This window comes from Lactuca saligna, chromosome 5 (genome assembly GCF_052625555.1).
Source record: "Lactuca saligna cultivar CGN05327 chromosome 5, ASM5262555v1, whole genome shotgun sequence".
Lineage (NCBI taxonomy): Eukaryota > Viridiplantae > Streptophyta > Magnoliopsida > Asterales > Asteraceae > Lactuca > Lactuca saligna.
In genome coordinates, this window is record NC_136421.1 from 220,600,007 (window position 1) to 220,622,851 (window position 22,845).

At 35.6% G+C, this 22,845-nt stretch overlaps 1 protein-coding gene across 3 annotated transcripts; it reads right to left on the reverse strand.

The window, feature by feature from the left end:
- Positions 1-16,199: 16,199 nt before the first annotated feature.
- Positions 16,200-21,367, reverse strand: LOC145045012 (auxin response factor 19-like). Of its 3 annotated transcripts, XM_078993364.1 has the most exons (11): positions 20,874-21,366; positions 20,330-20,442; positions 20,119-20,214; positions 19,957-20,013; positions 19,699-19,854; positions 19,412-19,587; positions 19,145-19,309; positions 18,745-19,079; positions 17,080-18,653; positions 16,775-16,965; positions 16,200-16,700 (listed from the first exon to the last, which is right to left on the reverse strand). In XM_078993364.1, exons 1-11 carry the CDS (start codon positions 20,914-20,916, stop codon positions 16,520-16,522), a joined length of 3,087 nt encoding a protein of 1,028 aa, XP_078849490.1. In that variant the 5' UTR covers positions 20,917-21,366; the 3' UTR covers positions 16,200-16,519. The 3 variants fall into 3 exon arrangements, with proteins under 3 accessions (XP_078849490.1, XP_078849489.1, XP_078849491.1); XM_078993363.1 differs by having other exon boundaries at positions 19,145-19,587; positions 20,874-21,367; XM_078993365.1 differs by lacking the exons at positions 20,119-20,214; positions 20,330-20,442; positions 20,874-21,366 and having other exon boundaries at positions 19,953-20,013.
- Positions 21,368-22,845: the final 1,478 nt, after the last annotated feature.

Here is a 22,845-nt window from a genome sequence, read left to right on the forward strand (position 1 = left end):
ACCAGGGTTCTCTCACCCAGGGGCAGATCTTGAAGAAGCTTCAATTCGTTTGGCTCAATAGCAAACTGCTGCTACTACTTCTAAGGAGAAATGGATCGTTTTTAATGAGGGTCAGTCTAGAGATGAAGATTATGTAATCAACGAACTTCAGAAAAGGGTCAATGTGCTTGATCAGAAAAACATTGAGCTTAGCATCCTAGTTGAAGATCTTCTAAGTGAAAATACAAATCTAAAGATTCAAGTCTTTGATCTCAAAGAAGATGGAGTTACTAAGATTAAGCAGATTTTCTGAGCTGCAAGCTCACTTCAATCTTTTGACCTCCAACTACTTTTATTTGAAGAAGAAACTAGAAAAAGATTTTGGTGTTAAGTACAAGACTACTGCTGATGAACACAGAATTAATCTTCACTCTGAGGCTCACCCCATCGCTGACTGCTGATACATCACGGGTTGTGAATCGCTTCGAAGAAGAACCTACCCATGCTCCTCACGTTGCAAAGATAACCAGAGGCAGACAAGCTGAAGCAGCTGAGAAGGGACAACTCTTATTCAAGAGGAGCTTCGATACAAATGCACCTAGGAACAAGTCCACAATCACCGTAATAGATCTCGAGGCCGCAAGGTTTAGAGACACATACGGTGATAGGTCAGGAATTATTTCTTGGGGTTTTCATGATCCCTTGAAAATGTGGATTTTAAGGAGGAAGAGCAGTAATACAGAGCTCTACAAGGACAGTCATGAATTCAATTCATAGACCAGAGTAGATCTTTCGGAGCTATCTCAATCTCCCTTCTCAAATCCAACAAGCAACCAACTTCAAACATTTCCTTGAAGACCAAGTGAAGAAGGTTTTCCCATCGATGAAAACTGCTGAATCTATGATAAAATACTATCCAGATGTCATTAACCCTAAAATTGGTCATCCCCTCCAAGTGGTGATGTGGCCTGCTACAGAAGAAGTCAAACAAATTCTAGTGCTTTAGAGCTATCCGGATGGATCCTTGAGTTCAATGCTTTACTGGGTATTTGATGAGACAACAACATCTGCTGTCATCAAACTTAAAGAAGGATGCATTCGTCTATACGACAGAAGGAATTTGTTCCAGTTCAGAAAATGGGACATTCATCACTTGAGCAATTTTCAGATTCAAGTTGCTGAGGAGGTTTTCGAGTCGGCTGCGAAAGAGTACATTGCGATGGTTGCCGAGATTATTAATAAGAGAATGTGGAATGGAGCCATGGGACTGGATGATGTAATGATTGTGAACAAAGATTGACCTAAAGCTAGCACCAAACCAAGGGGGCGATTAAAGGGTCTAATTAGTGGTTTGGTCTAGGCTTTCAATGTAATAGGCCCTTTTGGGTATTTGATAGCTTATTATAGTTTTCTTGGAGTTTACGGTTGTCTGTAAGAAGCTTACGGCCGTAAACCCAGGGCCGGCCCAATATTGTATAAATAGGGGTTTGCTAGGTCTTTTGTGTTTGTTGATGCCTCGGTATTCTCGCCTCCTGTAACCGCAAGACATACCAGACGTGATTTTAATAGAAAAGCGTGTGCAAGCTTGTTTGTTCTTTATTCTACTCGTTCTTAATTGATTTACCAATTGTGTTTTCTATTTGATCACTAGTAAGATCTGTTTTAGGACCTTACAGGTTGTTCTCGTGTGACAACAGACGAGGGCTAGTTCACGCGTAAACACTCCCCCTATAGTGAGTGTGACGTGGATTGAAGCCATTCACGGACGATTACAAGCAATTTTATTGGCTAAAGTTTTTTTGACCGTTTGGCTTTAATTAAAAAAAAACTTTTTTCTTTTCATTTTAAAACTTCACCAATATATATATATATATATATGTATATATATATATATATATATATATATATATATATATATATATATATATATATATATATATATATATATATAAACACATCAAATATCTTATAACAAATACACTCAACTAACAATATGAATAATTTTTTGGATGTGTTTTCTTCTTCATCTGATGATCATTCCGATGATGATAAGTTGATTTTGTATATGTTCTTGTCTGTGGCACACGACTTTGTACATCGGGGAGGGAAAGTTCAGATGTCGTGAAGAAATGAAGAAAGTCGATCAACCGGGATTGAGAGGCGGCGAACAGGCTTTTGGTACGTGATTACTTTAGCCCTGATAGTTTATAGGACCTATCAAAATTTCAGGATCGTTTTCGTATTAGTAGAAATTTATTTGTGATGACCCAAAAATACAAGATAAAAATTTCATTCCTCGTTATAGCCAAACACAAATGTTAATTACTCCAATCATTCAAAAACATTGCTTAATTAATACATTTATCAGAGTTACATCCCAAAATCACATAACGCGAAAAACACGGATGTGTGTGTTGTGGTCAAGTCAGGCCCTTCCTTTCCAAACCAATGATACCCGAAACCAAAAGCAAATTTGTAAGCATGAAGATTAGTGAGTTCCCCATAACATACCCCCACACAATCTACATAATCACATAAACCATATAATCCATATAAGCCACATAGGCCATGCATACATATATATAAGGATGCCATGGAAACCCTCCAAGGTCTTACACCGGACGCCATTAGAACCCCTACATAGTCTTAACCCACTGCCATGGTAACCCTTACATGGTATTAGCTAACTTTTATAAGAACCCCAACATGGTCTTAGCTATCTGCCATGGGTAGCCCCACATGGTCTTAGCTATCTGCCATGGGAACTCCTACATGGTCTTAGCTATCTGCCATGGGAACCCCCACATGGTCTTAACTAACTGTCATGGGAACCCCCATGTGGTCTTCATATATACATAACACATTGATAACACAATAACAATAAACACCATATCCAAATAAACTAAATACCATGGGAACCCGTACATGGTCTTAACTAACTGCCATGGGAACCTACACATGGTCTACACACAAATACATAACATATTGATAAACACATTCACAAGTAACCATTACACAAAAGAGTCACGAAGACAACTAGCATACCACATATAACTAACAGCCATAGGAATCCCCACATGGTCTCTACTAATTGTCATGGGAAGCCTCACATGGTCTACACATAAATACATAAGACATTGATAGCACGCGTGAAATAAACATCCCAACTAAATAGCATGGTCCAGCCTTGGTTCCTTCGACCCATTGGTATGGTGAGGAGACTCACCTCACACTCCGGAAGTCCCCTGGATAAAACTCTAGTTGTTGGATGATAGACTCCCAAAGTGTCCATATCAAAACAACACCCAGTTAACCATTTAGGTTTCAATGCATAACCATAAATCCACACTTGGGGTAAAAGGACCATTTTATCCCTAACCTAGCTTGGTTCAAAACCAAGGCCCAAACTCACACTCTAAAGGCCCAAAAGCCAAATAATCAACCAAGGCCCAACATATGGCCCAATTTTACAAATTGGGCCCAAACCTCTACATGGTCTTACCTTAAGGCCCAACCATTTATTATAGTCCAAAGACTTGGCATTACGATGGTCCAATATCTCATAATCATCAAAGCCTAATTATGGCCCAATTTCCAAATTGGGCCCAAGCCTTTCCGATAGGCCTTATCCTAAAGCCCAATAATTTCCTTAGTCCATAAACCTTTTTCCAATTAGCCTACGAAGGTTCACAGCAACTTAGTCCAAGAAACGGCCCAACCCGAGGCCCACAAATGTGAAGTCTATTTCTATATTGGGCCATAATATCCAATAGGCCTAACCTTAACAACATTGGTCCAAAGACACTTTCAGGCCCAAACACCAACAAGTCTAGGACAAAAACCATTAGGGCCTAAAGGTCCAAAGTCCGCTAAGGCCTGAGTCTTCTTGAGAGCGTACGCCCAACGTACCTCTTCTGTACGCTTAATGTACTAGGAAAAAGGGTCATACACGTAACGTATTATATAGTACACCCAACATACAAAGGAGCTCATGCACAAAATCCATTAATTGCTTAAAGCATGCAGACTCAACACTCAAATTCCAGATCTTGGTCGATTAAATAATTCTAAGGCATAAAGTTGGTAACTTTATGCCTTTGCATACTATGAAAGGTCCTAACAACTCATTCTTCCTCATTAATACCTTTCCAAAGGTCTTAGTTCATGCATGAAACCATAGAAGACTTCAAGATTGCATTTTTATACAATAAATAAGTCCTAGAGTCCCAAATCTAGCCTTCCTAATATCTGGAGTTGCCCAAACTGACAAGAGATGACTTATGGACTCACAAATGGACTCTAGAAAACCCTAACTCAACTAGCATGGAGGATAGACAAGATACAAGTTGTTTAACTTCAAAAGCACTCCAAGAGGCTCTAGATACAGGATCCAAAAACTCCTTCCATGATCCAAACATGAACACCACCTTCTGCTTCTTGAACACCCTTTAGAAAGGCCACTAAACACACTTTTAAGCTCAAATCTCACACTTCTTAGCAAAACTACAGTTTTAAGACGAAAAGAGGCTATGGAGGCTGATTAAGGTTAGGTTCAAATGACATAAGGTTGTTTAAATAGGGTACAAGACAGGAAATTAGGGTTTTAATCTGAAGGGAGTACGCCTTGCTTACCCCTTAGTATGCTCGACGTACTCAGAAGCCATCCGCAACCATGCAACCCTCTACGCTCCGCGTTTTAGGGTTTTCCCCCAAAACCCTAATTCTTCCGAAGGGAATAACCCACTCGATACAACCCCGACTTCAACCATTGATGCATCCATAGAAAGGTATCAAGACGCTCATTATCAACTCGTACTTGCTAGAAGATATCCCAAACTAAAATCCACTTCCCATAAGAACCCGAGTTGACAAAATTACTGAAATATCCTTTTACCCAAAAAATCAAATTGAATACTCGAGCAACTAATATACATTATTCAAATTCAACCTGGTATGAAACTCAAACCCTCGACGTTCTGAAGCCTGATAATACCCAACCCTTTGATCACCAATTCAAAATGGGGACAATTCAAAAAAGGATGTTACATTATTCCTATCTATAGCTAGAGATTTGGAATACAATTACGAGTTTCTCTAATTAAGATGGGATGCTAGAGGTAAACGTCGCTTTACTACGTTTCAAAAATGCACATTAGCTCTTAGAAAATTGGCGTACAACATAGCCGAAGACGCTTCAGATGAATATTTGAAAATGTCTGCGAGGACCGGTCGAGAATGCACATATATTTTTTGTGAGCATGTTTAGAGCTTTACAATGACATATATGTAACACCCCGACTCTCAAGTGATAATTTTATGGCTTTAATTTTCATAATTTCAAGGTCTACTTGACGAGTTGGATTCCCTGACTCATCGAGTAGAAGCGGTTTGGGCCACATGTTTAAGTGACTTACTCGCTGATTCCAAGATAGGACTCGACGAGTAGGAGCAGGATGATGAAACCCTATTTTTCGGGGTTTTGTACCCTATTTAAAGGATCATAATCCTCCTTCATCCCCCTTACAGCCTCTTTAGAGTCCAACAAACCCTAATCCATGTGTGTGCTTCATTCTTGTGTGTTTTATGCTTTGAAAGGTGGATCTTTGTAAGAAGAGCTTAGAGATCAAGTGGCTAGAAGCAAGGAACATGTGGGGATCTGATATCTACCTCAATTAGTATCTTTTGGAAGGTATCAAGTCGTTACCTTGACCTCATTTCATTCTAGATCTCATTTGGTTAAAGATTAGGGTTTTTCTAGCATAATAAGAAGCTATTCTTGGGTATGAGCTAAGATCTGAAGTTGTAACTTCAGATCTAAACTCTCTTGGTCTCTAATTCCATAAAGCTCTCAGCTTTAGCAAGTATAAACCTCTCCTTAAGTGTAAAACTCCATTACAACCTTGGTTTTGACATTATAAGACTTTAGAGCCTTGCATGCACATAAAGTTTGCAACTTTACGTGATAACACATGCCTTGGGAAGCTGGATCTGCAATATGGAACCTTAAATGGCTTAAAAATCATCTGAATCGATAATGGACTGAAGGGACTCAATGAGTTTCATGGTCAACTCGGCGAGTCCGATGAAGATTGTCGTGCTAGGACTTCTGCATGGACTCGCCGAATCAACTTGGGTTTTCCGGACATTTGGACACGCTTGGACTCGGCGAGTTGTAGGGAAACTCAAAGAGTCAGTGGGGGGGTTTTTTATGACTACTCGAGTTCTGGAAGGACTCGACGAGTTAGTGACTGCACTCGATGGGTCAACATGGATTCTTGACCTTGATCGTTGACTTTGACTTTGAGTAAAGCTTGACTATTTGACTTCTGGGGCATTTTAGGAACTTGGAAATTCATGAGTATGGTTCCATGGTGAATATAGGTGGTGGAGTTTTTGGCGGTGATCCGAGAGTTTGAGCTTATCTTTTGAGCCAACAGTTGGTGAGTTATCCTCACTATACTCAAGGGTCTAAGGCACCAAGTGTTGGGTTATGAGCATTCTAACACTCCTAAGTGTACATGCAACCCTAAATACCTTGGATCTATGTTTTCTCTATTATACATGCAAATATGAACATCCAAGGTATTATCCTAATCTAGCATACAAATCAATGGATATAACAAGATAGAATACATACCTTTTTCATGTAGAAAGTCTTCATGAAGCTTGAGTGCCTAGTGCCCCAAGTGTGACACCTCAAATGGTTCACACAACACCAAATACACTTGGAATAACTTGAGAGAATTCTACACTTCATGAAATCGGCTAGCCCTCTCTAGAAATAATCCTAGTGATCGATTTTGTCAAGAATAAGATCTTTATATAGTGTTACAATTAGGGTAAACCCTAATTGTCATGACTTTCCATTTCCTTGGATCCATGGGTTCAAATACACCATGGAGCATCCATGGAGCATCATACGGGTTTTGGCCCAACTAGATAATCCATGGAGCATTAGACCATTATACAAGTATGGATGATTTACACAATTAACCCATATATTTAATTAGTCTTCTTTTGATCACTTAATTAATCCTAGATTAATTCTTGATCAATAATAATTAAATAATCTTATTATTCTTATTATTAGTATACTAGAACTTATAATATATTAATAACCATAAGTGTCTTATTTCTCTCATTATAGTCTTATCCAAATGCATGATGCCATGCAACCCAAATGGACCATGCCGGGTCGGGTCAAGTCTTACCAATTATAGTTATGGACTTAGACATTAATCCAACAGTCTCCCAGTTGGATAAGTCTAAAACTAATATTGCGTATGACTTCAGGAACCGACTGGCAATCATAGCTCTCAAAAGCTTCTGTCGAACTCTTGACCTTGTAGATGAACTCTGACCTTTGTCAATGACTTGTCCATTAGATAAGGGATCATGTATTCCTCCATTTCTAGATATCATATGGACTGAGACATGGATTATAATCATTCTCTCTGTCCATTTGTTGTTTCCCGATTTCCGATTTATGACGATTGACTAATTGAACAAATCAAATCAGTCCTGGCCCGTCCGAGCACTTCCACTTTTCATCATCAAATCATCGAGGGGCCCACAGATATCGCTTTTATCCCGAAGGTAAAAGGAATGGATAAACTTCGACTTATATGGCTTGTTCTACTACTTGTTGAATCATACACAAAGGCACGTTTTATAGCACCGAGTTACCAAATGCGTTTTCGTGCAATCAATGTGCTATCAACTCATAGTAACAACTCATATCTCTAGGTTTGAAGAATATAAGATATTATCGTCTCATGATCACTCGTGATAAAATCCATGAAGTGATTCCAATGAGCGCGGGTTGAATCCAATACTCAGAACTTATGAGCACTCATGAGTGTTGTAGCCCTTTGTCCAACACCTTAGACCTCTACAAGCCAACCCATGACAGTCTTAATTCATATCTACTTCCAACATATGACCGACTGTGGATGGTTTGAATAACTTAGTCATTCCGGAAGAATAACCTACTTTATTCGGGAAGTCAAAACATGCAAAGTGAAACACAATAATAATTGAATCCAATATGGTATCAAAACCTATGAACATAAATAAAACACCTTTTATTTATCACCATATGATTACACATTATTCATTGTGTACTGTTTCAGCTATCAACTTTATTCTTGAATTTAAAACAATAGTTGTCCCATGCTCCAAGCATGTACACTATGTTTTCTAAACATTAGTCATGCCATACACCAAGTATGCATACTATGTTTGTCTATGATCTTTACTTTCTGAACTAGATCCATTGAACATAACTTCAATGATTCTCTTTTCACACTCCCAAATCCTTACTGCAAATACAAGAATTCCAAATTTATGTCATTTACTGAAATCTATTAGATTCTAAACTTATAGGCATTGATCCTCTTGTAATGATTATGCATAAAGTCAGAAAGACTTGACAACAACCATTATAGAGCATTCCAAAGGAGATCAGCTCCTTAGAAACATCCTTCTTGCATTAAGTTTCCTAATCTTAAACAGATTGAAAATTCTAACTTTGAAACATTTCCAGATTCCATTTTGACTATCACTTTTGAACAAGAGTTGCCTCCTTACAAATTATGTCAATATGGTCCTTCCAGAATCATCACTATACTTCCAACTGTCCTCGACAATTGTTTAATCCTTTTAGTCATATCCAGTTCTAAACCTTTTCCCTTCTTAATGCCCCAGGCATTTGGAAAATTTTAGTAAGGATGAATATAGCACATGTAATCGATCCTATATCCGAAGCATATGGGACACGATTCATGATGTCTCACATAAATACTAAACCAATCTTTTCCTATAACATTTCCATTTCTATTTGCCAAGTTCAGATTATGAAAAGGGATGCCGTAATCATAATCGAATTTAAGAACGCAAATAATGGACCCATATACAGAATTTCCTTATGTTGAGCCATTCCAACATGAAATTCATATATATTTCCTTGACTAAATGATTAAAACCTCACGATCTAAGCTTATAGATTTGAGATGAAGTATAATTTCCTCTCCCTTAATTATACCAAAACAACTTTTCCCAATTGAAACCGTTTGTTTTCTATAATTAACATTGCTAACTTGCAATACTTATCATAATTATCATGCTCCTACTAACATGATGATTATTAGCATAACACTTATGCTCCCACTAGCTTTGACATGTACTCAGAAATCAGCTGACTTTCTTACCAAAGTTCAGATTTCTAATACTAGATTGTTTTGATAAAACTTTATCAAAAACATACACCTTCCCTTAGATAGCACACTTGTGTGTCTAAACAATTATGAAGAGGGATGCCGTAATCATAATGGTTAGACCTTTTTGCCACTTCTCACAAGTCCAGGTTAGTGTGCCGGTAAACCACACACGCTCCACTAACGACTTTGAGAATGCAAATATCATAATTGCTATCTAGCTAAAATCTACTTAGTGAAAGTGTTTCCTCACCATCATTTTCATGAATCGGAGATAAACCTTATGACACTTAGATTTAATGGTGTATGTGTTCTTATCCATGTGAATTGTTAAAACCATAGTCACAAGACAAGGATAATGTCAAATCCAAACTCATATGGACTGAACTCAATCTTAACTACTTGCCACCTGGCAGCTCAAGGGCCTGCCATTGCTTCCAAGTTGTTGTGCAACACATTGAGAACTCTAAGAACTCATATGCAAAGCCAACTTTAACAGGAATGGGCACAGAATATGTCAACACGATAGGTTATAAACCTCAAGTCGTGTGCTAGTGAAGAACTTCAGGTTCTATTCTTGATTAGTTCTTGAGACTTTCAAGACCTTTAAGACTCCCACTGTCCTCTTGACCTATAAGACTCCCTTGTCAAACATCCAAGATATAGTGTGGATTCTAACCAAGACAAACACTTCACACAATTGGCCTAAGTTGGTCTTTGTTTTATCCAAAACATCACAACTTACCAATTTCAAATGTACAAGAGTAGAAAACTTTTACTCTTACATTTGACAAGTGTTTTAAACCTTCTTTGAGACATGTCACTCAAGTTACAATCTTGGAGTATGACTCTAAGAATTGTTTTTGGAACGAAGTATGAATCATCTTCTTGATTTAACCACTTCAACAATTCATAGCTCCTCTTCTTAGCTATCAGAATGCACTTAGAGGATGAATTGATAAGGTCTCTAAATCATTAAGATGATCATAAAAAATTGATACTAAAGTACTCTCCCATTTTTTCAGATTTGAGAAACTTTTATCCTTGTGCCTAATTTGATTCTTCTTATTCGCTCTGCCTTACATTGAAACCTTTTCCAATGTCTCAGAATTACACTTAAGCTTGTAAGTATGACCATATTTACTGACCTTTAGTAAATTATGACGAATAATCTTATCGATCTTTTGTGGTGGACTTAATCAGTGCACAAGACTATGTACTCGATCCCTTAGTCCATTAATTGACTCACACATCTATGTGAATAGGTAATTAGTCTTAATTTTCCAATGCTCGAAAGTTCTCATTCATCATGCTATACAACTTTCATGATTCCAAGTTTCTATCCTATTGAAACTTGGGTGATGAGAATCTTTCCTTATTTGGTAAATTTAGACACTACCATAAATGAAAGAATCAAATTCATATTTCCACTCTTGCTCTTAATGGAATCTTATAAGCAACAAATTTTTTTTCCACGGATGCCATTGTAAGGATATTTTAAAATAAATAAAATCAAAATTTTTCCTTTTATTTTAAAAAACTTTGCGGAAGAACTTGTCCTTATAATCCATATGAAAACTTGTTGTTATCTATTCCTAAGCAATATCTCATAACTCCTAAGAAGTAGCTCAAGAATCCAATCTTCAAACTATGCGATAGAAATCCATCTACGCGATCAGATTCAGCATATTCTTTCTTTAAGTTTCTTTACTTTTCTTTGATTCTTAAGACATTACCATGTGACCCAGTCACATCATGTATCAGGAATCTCAGAATAGAAACTTAACAGAGTTAGATAGTGGACTTTACCTGAAGTAGAGTCAAACTTATTGACTTTAACCTCCTTAGGTAAATTTGGCAGCTTCGCAACCAATTCCCCTTCCTTTGGCAATATAAACATATGGACCATTTGATAATGGTACACAGGACAATCACAAACTTAGCTTTTCTCTTTACCATTTGGTCAACCGAGTTGACTATGGCCGATCCCTTTCCATTGGGAAGAGAATGCTTTTCTGGATTTCCTGTGTCAATATTGTCAATGTCCATCAAGTTTTAAGGAAGTTCATCTTAACAAATAGATAAGATCATTAAGGGTCTTGTCATATTCTGTTTCATAGGTGTCCCAAAGGAACTCACTATGTGACTTAGAAAGTGATTGAACCACTAACTTTCTCAAGACTTTGACACCCAACTCTCCCGGCTTGTCAATATGTGACTACATCTCCAAGATGTGACCACACCTAGACCTTGCCTTGCCAATAGGCCTTGAGTGATCTTAGATTTTTCAAGAACTTGCGGGTTAGGGAGAATAATTGGAGGAGGTGAAAGAAGTATGATTTCCAAGGGACATCATCTTCATTAGGAAAGCTTGTTTCAAGAGATTTGGAAAGATCATAAATGTCTAAACTAGACATCTTTTGGGAGATATTCAAGATAGTTGATTTAAAGTCCTTAATCTGACACCCAATATTAAATATTAAGGCTAGGACCCAACAAAATATTTTATAACATAGAAGAAGGATGTCGTAATCCAAGCTATAAAATATTTGAAGGTAGGTGAATGACGATTCACCAATTTCCACCAAGATAAACGAAATGTATTATTAGGTTTTAATTGGATTTGAAGCTCCTAGATCTTTGAGATTCATTGAACTGTTCAATGGCATGTTTCAATCTCGAGTGTGCCCTTCAGGTTTTGTGATTGGGATGTCGAGGATCACAAAAAAAGGTGTGAAGTAACCATGCAAATTACTTGGTACCCTTAAGTGTTTACCCCTCAATCGATGTGCCGGTTAACCACACACGCTCCATCGATACTATGATAAACATTAAGTTACCCTTTGCCTACCTTGTTAAATATGAGTTAGTGTGCCGGTTAACCACACACACTAACCGACTTAAACAAAGTGCAAAGTGTAATTTCATGGATTAGCACCTTATTCACATTTTCCTAAGTAACTAAGATTGGGTATTTATAAGAGTTTAGTTACTTAGTATTTATCATTAATACTTTTAATGAAGGGAGAATTCTAGTCCTGTCAAACCCGTTCATCTAACGACCCTCCACCAGTCAAGCAAGCGGTGGGTGAGAGTGGACACCCATTAAGTTGCCATTTTATAGGCAACAACCTTATACACACCTTATCGACCGGCTTCGTGAATGAGGCGTACTAGCGGTAAGACTGACTTTACTCTTATACATACATATATATATATATATATATATATATATATATATATATATATATATATATATATATATATATATTATTAACTTATAATATTATAAAGTATAAGGGTTGAATTTTAACTTTTAAAACTCTAAGGGCTAACTTGGAATTAAAGTATTCATAAGAGAAAACTTTACAAATTCCAAAACTTGAGGGCAAGTTTTGAAACTATTCAAAACTAATTAAATCCATAACTTATGTGTTTAAAGTAGTTTTAATCCAAAAACTCTTCAAGTTCCATAACTTGAGGACAAGTTATGGAAGACTTTAAACTAATAAAAGAATTAACTTTTCTTTATTTTATAACTTATGGAATTAATTAAGGTTACACTTTTTTTATTTATTATTTAATGAAGAGACTCTTGGTCCTCCATAACTTGAAGACAAATTATGGAGTTATAACACCAATTAATTAGAACTAGACTCTTCATTTTGTAACATTTGCCAACTTTTATGAGTTTTATGAAACTTAAATGTGACTTTTCATATAACTTGAGGACAAGTTACAAAAACACATTTTAGAATCAACTCTTAGATTAATTTGGATTGAAAACAACTATTTCACTCAACTTTTCTATTAATCTAAGCAACTCATAAGAACAAGATAATTCAAATCAAACTTTTTCATGTAATTAGTCTAAACCTTAAACTAATACAAAACATGAATCTATTGAAAATTATCTTTGAAATTGGATTAGCATGAACATTACCACATCAAAAACAAGTTTATAAGTTCAAAAACATCTTAGGGTAATGTTCCTAGTCCAATTCCAGCCAAAAAAGTCGAATTTATGCTGTCTGGGGGTCCAACTCGTCGAGTGCACGAACCAACTCGTTGAGTTGGATGCTTTTTGCCTTGGACTCGGTGAGTCCATTCATGGATTCGGCGAGTCTGCTGGGCTGACAGCATTAAAACTCGATTTTTCAGCTCCATTTGCAAGTATAACAAGAAAACAAGCCTAGGCTCTGATACCACTGTTGGGTTATGAGCATTCTAACACTCCTAAGTGTACATGCAAACCTAAATACCTTGGATCTATGTTTTCTCTATTATACATGCAAATATGAACATCCAAGGTATTATCCTAATCTAGCATACAAATCAATGGATATAACAAGATAGAATACATACCTTTTGCATGTAGAAAGTCGTCATGAAGCTTGAGTGCCTAGTGCCCCAAGTGTGACACCTCAAATGGTTCACACAACACCAAATACACTTGGAATAACTTGAGAGAATTCTACACTTCATGAAATCGGCTAGCCCTCTCTAGAAATAATCCCAGTGACCGATTTTGTCAAGAATAAGATCTTTATATAGTGTTACAATTAGGGTAAACCCTAATTGTCATGACTTTCCATTTCCTTGGATCCATGGGTTCAAATACACCATGGAGCATCCATGGAGTATCATATGGATTTTGGCCCAACTAGATAATCCATGGAGCATTAGACCACTATACAAGTATGGATGATTTACACAATTAACCCATATATTTAATTAGTCTTTTTTTGATCACTTAATTAATCCTAGATTAATTCTTGATTGATACTAATTAAATAATCTTATTATTCTTATTATTAATATACTAGAACTTATAATATATTAATAACCACACGTGTCTTATTTCTCTCATTATAGTCTTATCCAAATGCATGATGCCATGCAACCCAAGTGGACCATGCTGGGTCGGATCAAGTCTTACCAATTATAGTTATGGACTTAGACATTAATCCAACACCAAGGCCGACCCTTTTCAGATTGTTATCTTGATATGTTATATGCGGTTATGATCTGTTAGATCGATATCCTGGTAGACAGGATGTTATATGTTGCTATGATCCGTTAGATCGGTATCCTGGTAGATATGATATTACTTTGGTGTTATGATCTGTTAAATCGGTATCCTGGTAGATAGGATGTTATATGTTGCTATGATCCGTTAGATCAGTATCCTGGTAGATAGGATGTTGCTATGTTGTTATGATCTGTTAGATCGGTTTGTCTGTCTATAGACTGTTATGTGATTAGTTGATATATGTGCACATGTTTGATTAGTGGTTGAGGCTTATCTGCTTTGTGCGAGAGCCAACAGACTTGGGCATTCCAACCCAATGGTTGTGGGTCATGAGTATTCCATCCTGAGGATGATTAGACTCGTAGTATGTGGGCATTCCAACCCAATGGTTGTGGGATGAGGGTATTCCATCCCGAGGATGACTGGACTCGTTATATGTATGTTGACATTCCAATCCAATGGTTAAGGGCCTGGGGTATTCCAACCCGATGTTTGACTGGACCATAGTATGTTATTTATGTTTTTATGTGTATTATTGTGTGTATGGGTATTTTGGGGGAATCTCACTAAGCTTTCGGGTTTACAGTTTTTAGTTTATTGTTTTAGGTATATCAGGGGATCGCAGCAAGGCAAAGACGTGATCGTACCGCTCTTCATGTTTTGTTTATGTTTCTGGGAAAACTATGATATTATACATTTTGAAAACAAGTCTGTAATGACTTAATGGTTTTGAAACGTTTTTAAAAGTTCAAATTTGGCATGCTTTTATGGGTTTTACAATATACTTGCAAAATCCGACTAGAAGTGATGTCGACAACTGTATGTCGCTCATCAGGCTAAACATGGATTTCCAGGAATGCTATGTAGCAATGATTGTACACATTGGGTGTGGGAAAATTGTTCCATCACATGAGGTGATCATGGCGTGCCTACTATTATACTAGAAGCAGTTGTTTCACAAGACCTCTGGTTTTGGCATGCATTTTTTGGTATGGCAAGGTCAAACAACGACCTAAATGTGTTTGGAGCATCTCTGTTATTTAACGATATTTTACAGGCTAAAGCACCAAACATGTCATACGTTATAAATGGACATGAACACAGTTATGTATATTACCTTGCTGATGGGATATATCCATAGTACACTACATTTGTTAAGTCATACACCCCACCGATGAAAAACGAAAATTGTTCAGGGTAGCATAGGAGTCTGCAAGGAAAGATGTGGAGCGGACATTTGGAGTCATCAAACAGAAGTGACACATAATCAAACATCCAGCAAGAGCATGGGAAAGGGAAAAATAGATGAATGTGATGAAAACATGTATTAATTTTACATAACTTGATAATAGAAGTTGAGGATAGGGTTATTTGTACGTATACTCCAAACGATATGCTTAATCCACCTACAGTAATACAAATCGACAGTCCAGCATACTTTACAAGGCTTTTGAAAATACAAAATAGTAAAAAACATTACAATCTACATCAAGATTTGACTGAGTACATATGACAACGACAATTTGAAGACCACAACAAAGAGGATGAGGACGCATACGATGAGGACAACGATGCAGACGAGTATTATTTTTTTTATTTCAATGTTTTGTTAAATGTTTTTTTAATTAGTAAAATGTATTTTGAATTTTAAAAATATTATTTTTATTTTTATTAATGTTTTTTTAATAGTAAAATATATGTTGAATTTTAAAATATTATTTTTATTTAAATGAATGTTCTTTTATTTATAAAATATTTTTATATTTAACAATTATGTTTTTTATTTTATATAATATAAAAAAATTAAAAAAAAATAAAAAATAAATAAGGTGGAACCATAATCTTTTCCAAAGATTAGTAAAATGTAAGGGGATGATGTGCTAATAGGTGTATCGTGAACATCTTGTCACCATCCCCTTAGCCTTATAATACATCAATATCATCTTTTTTTTTTTTTGTTTACGGTACTCAAATTAAATCATGCAAAACGCACATCGGATTTAGATACCTAGATACCTTTCCACCCTATATATCTATACATGGTGATATATAAAAGCAATAAGAGAACAAAATACAGTAATCTCCTAATCTCCACTATCCAATTCACCACCTATTAACATCATAATCTATTCGCCTGTTGGCACCCTGCTGTTAACACATTTACAAAGTACCTAACATCTCTATTATACTCAAGGAAACTCTATATCAGAAATCCTACAAGAATACATACTTCTTCTTCATTGATCCCTCGGAATCTAAAAAGACGGATACGCCCTCACACCTCATAAAGCATTCACCTGTTGAAAGATGCAGCTGAGTTGTCTTCATATTGCCCTTTCCATGGATTCCCACTATCAGTCCCACTAGAAGCTTGATTTGGGACTGGCATGTTACCCAAATCCCCATCTAAACTCATCTGTTGTACTTCAGAATACGACAGTATCTTTATGCTTTGAACACAACTCACAAATTCTCTGTTAAAAAAAAAGGTAAAAGTCATGATCATATAAAGAATTACAGAAGGAGAAAATAAAGTTTAGCGACTTACTCCCATGGGTCATCACCAACAAGCAATATATCATTCTCATGATCAACATAAACAAGTTTCCAATCAGTCCTTTGTGTATCTTCTAATTGACCTTCAATACCAAACATGCGCGCCAGATCGTGTCTAAGCTCTTCATACCCTTTATAACGTGTCACGTCAATAGTTCTTCCTACAGACCCACGTTTCTGAACCTACGCACACCAAGTGTTTGATAAAAGTCCTCAGTCACAAAATTTACATAAATGAACTTCAACAAAATATGTTTTGGATGCAAAAAAGATGTAGTATTACTATTTACCATTTACCTTTGTGTATGTTCGGACACGTTGAGCTTGATTACCCCACAGCCCATTTCCCAAAACACCCGAATCATTAACACTAACATTAACAGCAACATCATTTTTCTGAATACGGGTAGAAACGTCATTTGAACAACCAGGTTTAAAAGACATATCTTGCATCCCAAACGACTGTGGATTAATATCAGCACTTGACAACTCAGTCTCAATATCTCTAGGCCCACCACAAAAGCTTGAAAGTAAGTTTTGAGAATCAAAACCTCTCGACAACAAAGCATCAGGTGGCAAACTATCGATATTAGCCATTAAATTATTATTACTCCTGTTTTGTGGTTGAATGATGTCACCATCTACACAAAAGTTTGGGATTGAGAAGTTGTTTTGAAGGCCACCTGTATCCAAACAGTATGACGTGACAGATGTAGAAGGTTCCATTTGTTCTTTGTATTTAGGTGGCTCTGGTAGTTTCACATCGGGTAACTGTAACTCCTCTTTCACTCTAATGTTACATTTACTTTGATTCTGAAGATGATGAGCAACAACCATGGAATCATTCACAAAGGTGGATGGAGTTAACTGGTTCTTGTTTAAGAAGCTTGATGGAGGAGTTAACTGACAGTTGTTTGTGGAAGGTGAAGTGGAACATGAAGGCGTTTCCCCATCTGTGATCCCAGAGTGAACTCTTATTGGCATTAGTTGTCTCGGTTGACTTTGACTTTGACTTTGGAGTTGGTTTACAGGGAAAGATGGTGATTGAAGAAGGGTTGATGTTGAAAAACTGTTCCCACTAAGCTGTTGTTGAGGTAAAGATTGTTGTTTGTGTTGTTGTTGTTGTTGTTGTTGTTGTTGTTGTATATGAAAATGAGTCTGAGGTTCTGTTCGAGTTACTGATGACAACAAATATTGCAATTGTTGTTGTTGTTGTTGTTGTTGTTGTTGTTGCTGTTGTTGTTGTTGCACTTTTTGTAATCGTTGTTGCTCTGAGTGGCTTTGCTGAGGTGGCGCATGTTGCATTGGTTGTCTTGGTGACATGCTATGTTGTAGCATATGAAATGGAGCTTGTTGTAATTGTGTTTGTTGGTGCTGAAATTGTGACTCTTGGGATACAGATGAAGGTGGTGGTTGTAGTTGTTGCTGTTGCTGCTTTTGTTGTTGTTGTTGTTGTTGTTGTTGTAGCTGAGAGTACACAGAGTTCTGTTGTTGAAGATTCAACATATGTTGTTGCTGAACTTGTTGTGGTTGTTGTTGTTGTTGTAACATATGTTGTAGATGATGTTGTTGTTGTGTCCATTGAAGAGATGGTTGATGTGGTTGATTTGTTTGAGTTTGGTTTTGTTTGTTGATTTGGGAACTTGGAACAACAAGATTAGGGGATTGAAAGCTCATCAATTTAGAGGGATCTTCATTGGTATTCAAAGAATTAGGAGGAAAAACACCCGGGATGCCATGATTTTGTTGCATACTCATCCATTGGACTAAACTCAACCCAGGGAAAATTGAACTCGAGGCATCCTTCATACCAAAATCATCAAGCCATGGCATTCCTCTCTTATAAGCATTTTCCATATCACTCTCATCTTCTACAAAATCAACAAACAAAAAACAATCTCACTTACAATTTTTTTTTTTTTTTTTTAGAATCTACTTTTTTTTTATATAGTTTAAGATTACCTGGCATTCCGGATTGTCTAGCAAACTTTTGTCTGAAGAAAGGAGGCGGACATATGTAAAACGGAGTCACAACGGGTTCGATTTCCCAAACGGACACACGACTTGGACGATCACCAGCCGTTGATTCATCCCATCCAACTTGAAGATTTCGCCATTGTGAATTTTTCCATCGGGTTGAATCCAAATCACTGATTCCCGTGACAGTTCCCATGTACCTCCGTACACCTGATTCCTCCGTCTCAAACATCATTCTGAATCGCATCCCTAATGAAACTTGAGTGTACATAGCTTTGTTGTACTTTGCTAGTGGAATCACAAACTCAGCTGGACTCGCCCTGTAGTCAAGTAGAAATTTATTAATCTAATAAAAAACTAAGATGCCAAAATAAAAAAGTTGTACCTAGGATTAAAAAAAATTGTAAATAGTCTGTTGTTTGTAGCAGCATGAGCAGCAGCAGCAAGAATTCCAATGTGCATACTGTCACTGGAAATAACTGATGAGGAAAGAGCTGGCTGTTGTCTGTTAGCTCGTCTGATTCCCAATAGAAGTTGTGATTTTTCATCCCTATAGAAAAAGATAAATAACTTAACATATATATAGTGATAAAATTTAATAAATAGTTTAAACCACTTTTTTTTTAAAAAAAAAAAAAACCGGTTAAAATACCGTATAAAGAGAACAGCATCGCCAGCAGAGAGCCGTTTAGAGCTAACAAAGACACTCCAACCAGTGGTCAACAGGTGTCGCTTTGGTTGACCTCGATAAATATGTCTGAATGTCCATGATTGATCATGTAAATCTCTGGCTACAAGTTCTTGAGCTGGAGGTTGCATTGAAAAATCCTGGAAAACATTTTTTTTTATTGTGAGATTAAAAATAAAAAATCTACAATCTTTAGGAAAACATAGAAAATAAAAGGTTACAATTTTTATATAGTAATAATAATAACATACGAGAGGAGGAAAAATCTTTTCAGCAGCTCTACGAGGGACAGAAAATCCACCATGGGTGCTTGTGTCGCTAGCTGTAAGAGTTTTACAAAAGAACTCAGCTGGCTGTTTGTTTTGCTTCAAACCCATTTCAGACATAAGTAATGCTTCTTGATCATACTACAAAAATCAACACCATGTAAGAATCTATTTCTAATTTAAAAAAAAAAAAAAAAGAATTAAAAAAATCAATACTAAAACATGATACATGAGCTGACCTACTTTGTTTACAGGTTGAAGAGTCATTTGTGCATAGACTTCATCAGTTTCAGCATCGGCCTAATTTAATTAAAAAAAAAAAAGCCAAAATCTATAATTAAGTATTTATTAATGAGAGGGTGTTTAATTAATTTTTGTCACAAGGGAAGCGAGTTACAAACTTACATGTAATGCGACATTATGAAGCATGCAGATGAGTTTCGATGGAAGATTGGGGTAACTTGGGATGTTTTCTGTATCTTTCTTCATGGATGCTGCAACCTTGAATAAAATAGTCAAAAAAAAAAAAAAAAAAAAGGAAGAATTTTATTAGTAAATTGAATAAATTAATTTTTATCCTTTTATTTTTGATAAAGATATTGTGAAAGAAACTTACTTGCTCGCTGTGGCCTTGTGGAAAATAGACCACGAGGCTTCCGATTGGAGGTAAAGAGACTAAAGGGCCAGCGCACGCGTGCCATAACTCTGAATTCATCAACTTCCTTGCGCCTGATTTTATCCACAAAACAAAAATTGAGAAACAATTTATCATCGATTTATCTTGACTTTTAACAAATTGATGATTGTTTGTGCTACCGGTTTTGTATTTGAAATGTTTGAACACAATAAACTCGGAATTCGTTACAAAAATGGAGGTTTTCAATGTCGGAATCTTATCAATTGGCATCTAAATCGAAGTTTAGTTCACAAATCTATGTCTGAAGGGGGGAAATTAACTTGATTAAAAAAAAACGATCACGATGAAATTAAAGTAAAGTTACTTCAAGTGATTCGAAAGATACCCAAATTTATGGCGAGTTGTATGGGTTTTAATGATCTATTTTTTTTGTTATTAATGAACTGAATCGTAAACCGAATTAGCAGAGATGATGATGATGGAGAAAAAAATAATAAGAAGAAGAAATTTGAGAGATACAGACCTTCGCCGGAACTGGGTTGATATCCATTCGACGGAGCTTTCATTTTCAAAATAGGGAAATGCAAAAAGAAAAAGTAATCAGAAGTTTTCTCCCTCAGCAATCATGACTTATTGTGACGGGTTATGGAAGGAAGTTGGCCCAACCAAACTCACATTGATTGCAAAAGCAACAAGGAGCGAAGAGGAATGAGGAATGAAGTTTCCCTTCAAAATCAAATTCACCACTAGTTTTGACCACTGGCCAAACCCTGTAAGAAATTAGCTTCAACTTTTTAGGAAAAGAGAAGAAGAAGACGAAGATTTAAGATAGAGAATGAGTCCGCCGGAATAGAAAAAGGGAAATAAGAAAACCGGGGAAAGTGGAAGGGGGAAGCGGGAATCAGGGGGGAGAGGGATCACGGTGGCGATGGAATCTGGTGAGAGAGAGAAAGAAAGAGAGAGAGAGAGAGAGAGCTTCCCGGAAAACCTGATTCTAAAGAAAGCTGTCTTGCTTTATAAACATGAACAATTGAACATGCTCACCCTTCTCCATTTTCTTTTTATCTTTAATTTTATTACCTACCTTTTATTCATCCATAATTCAAACAATTCTTGACAATTACGTTCAATATAGTCTTATATACTCTATAACAATGTTTTGCTTTTTGCCAACAATTTAAACATCATTTTTTCCATTTTCAAATGCATATCAATTACAACAATCTTTTATAGGATTATTTCGAAAAGGGTGTTGCAAATTTATATTTACTTTTTTAATTATCACAAGAGAAAAAATTAGACAACAAGTTTGGTTCATAAATTTTCTTTATCTTGTTTTTGGTAAGTTTTGATTATTAATTTAAAAAAAAAAAAAAAGGAGGATAACAAACTTTTGTTTTATTTTTCAGAAAAATTATTATTTTTTATACATTATATGAACGGTCATGTTTTTTTTTTTTTTTTTTTTTCTATTAAGTCTTAACCTAATAAAGGATATTGAATGTATAATATACATAACTTTATTAACTTAATGCAGTGAGTGAATTTAAATAGATGACTATTTTATTTTTATATTTAAATATAATAAATATTAATGACCATTTATTTAATAATCCTTATAAATTAAAATTGTATATCTTCACATTAAATTTTTAAAAAAGTTAAAAAAAAAAATAGTATAATTAATAACTTAAATTGAACAAACTTTTAAAATAATTTCAAAGAATCAAATTAAATTCAAACAAATTTACATATATAATGAAAAATCAAAAATAACGAGCAAATGAAAATATATATGATATTTACACATATAATATTTAATGTCTGATTTGATGTCAAGGAGATATGTTAAATATTTTGTTTGTATTAAATAAAAAACAATCATATATAACTAACTGAGTTTTGATACATTAAATTAAAAAAAAAAAAAAAAAAATACCACTTAAGTCATTTTCCCTGTTAATTAAAGATCTTTATACAAAAAAATTTGGCAAGGTGACTCTCAACTAACATGCCGAGGATTAACTATTTCTTGCGGCATATGTCTAGTTTGAAAAGATCAAGAGTTTGCAAGCTAAGAAATAGATTGTGTACACTATACATGTCTAATGTAAATTTTTGGTCAAACAATTAACTTTAACATGAAGCTACATGGTAGCATTTATTTTGTGGTTAAAGATATATGAAAATGTATTTTCCTATGAGAGCTTGATTTTCTTGAAAAGGAAAGATGGATAGAGTCTAAGGAGAAATGTTATACTATGTCAATGGTATTTATTACATGATAATGGTTTACTTATGAAAAATAGATTCATTTTACCAATTATTTGGTTAAATGGATCTTTCTTTTATCATTGTTTGATGTTATATTGTTGCCATTCTATTATTAATTTATGCAGATTTTTCATAGATTCTCATTATACTAAATTACACACTTAAGAAGTTATATTCTAACCTGGTGCTTATTTCGGGTTTAATAACGTTTTTTGTCCATT

Coding starts and splice junctions, on each gene's coding strand:
- LOC145045012 (XM_078993363.1), bottom strand. CDS start 20,916: ATGAAAGCTCCGTCGAATGGATATCAACCCAGTTCCGGCGAAG. Junction 19,588..19,698: donor AAAAGATTTTTCCTCCTCTC/GTATGTTATTAT, acceptor AATGTTTTCCAG/GATTTTTCAATGCAACCTCC. Junction 18,654..18,744: donor TAGACAATCCGGAATGCCAG/GTAATCTTAAAC, acceptor TTGATTTTGTAG/AAGATGAGAGTGATATGGAA.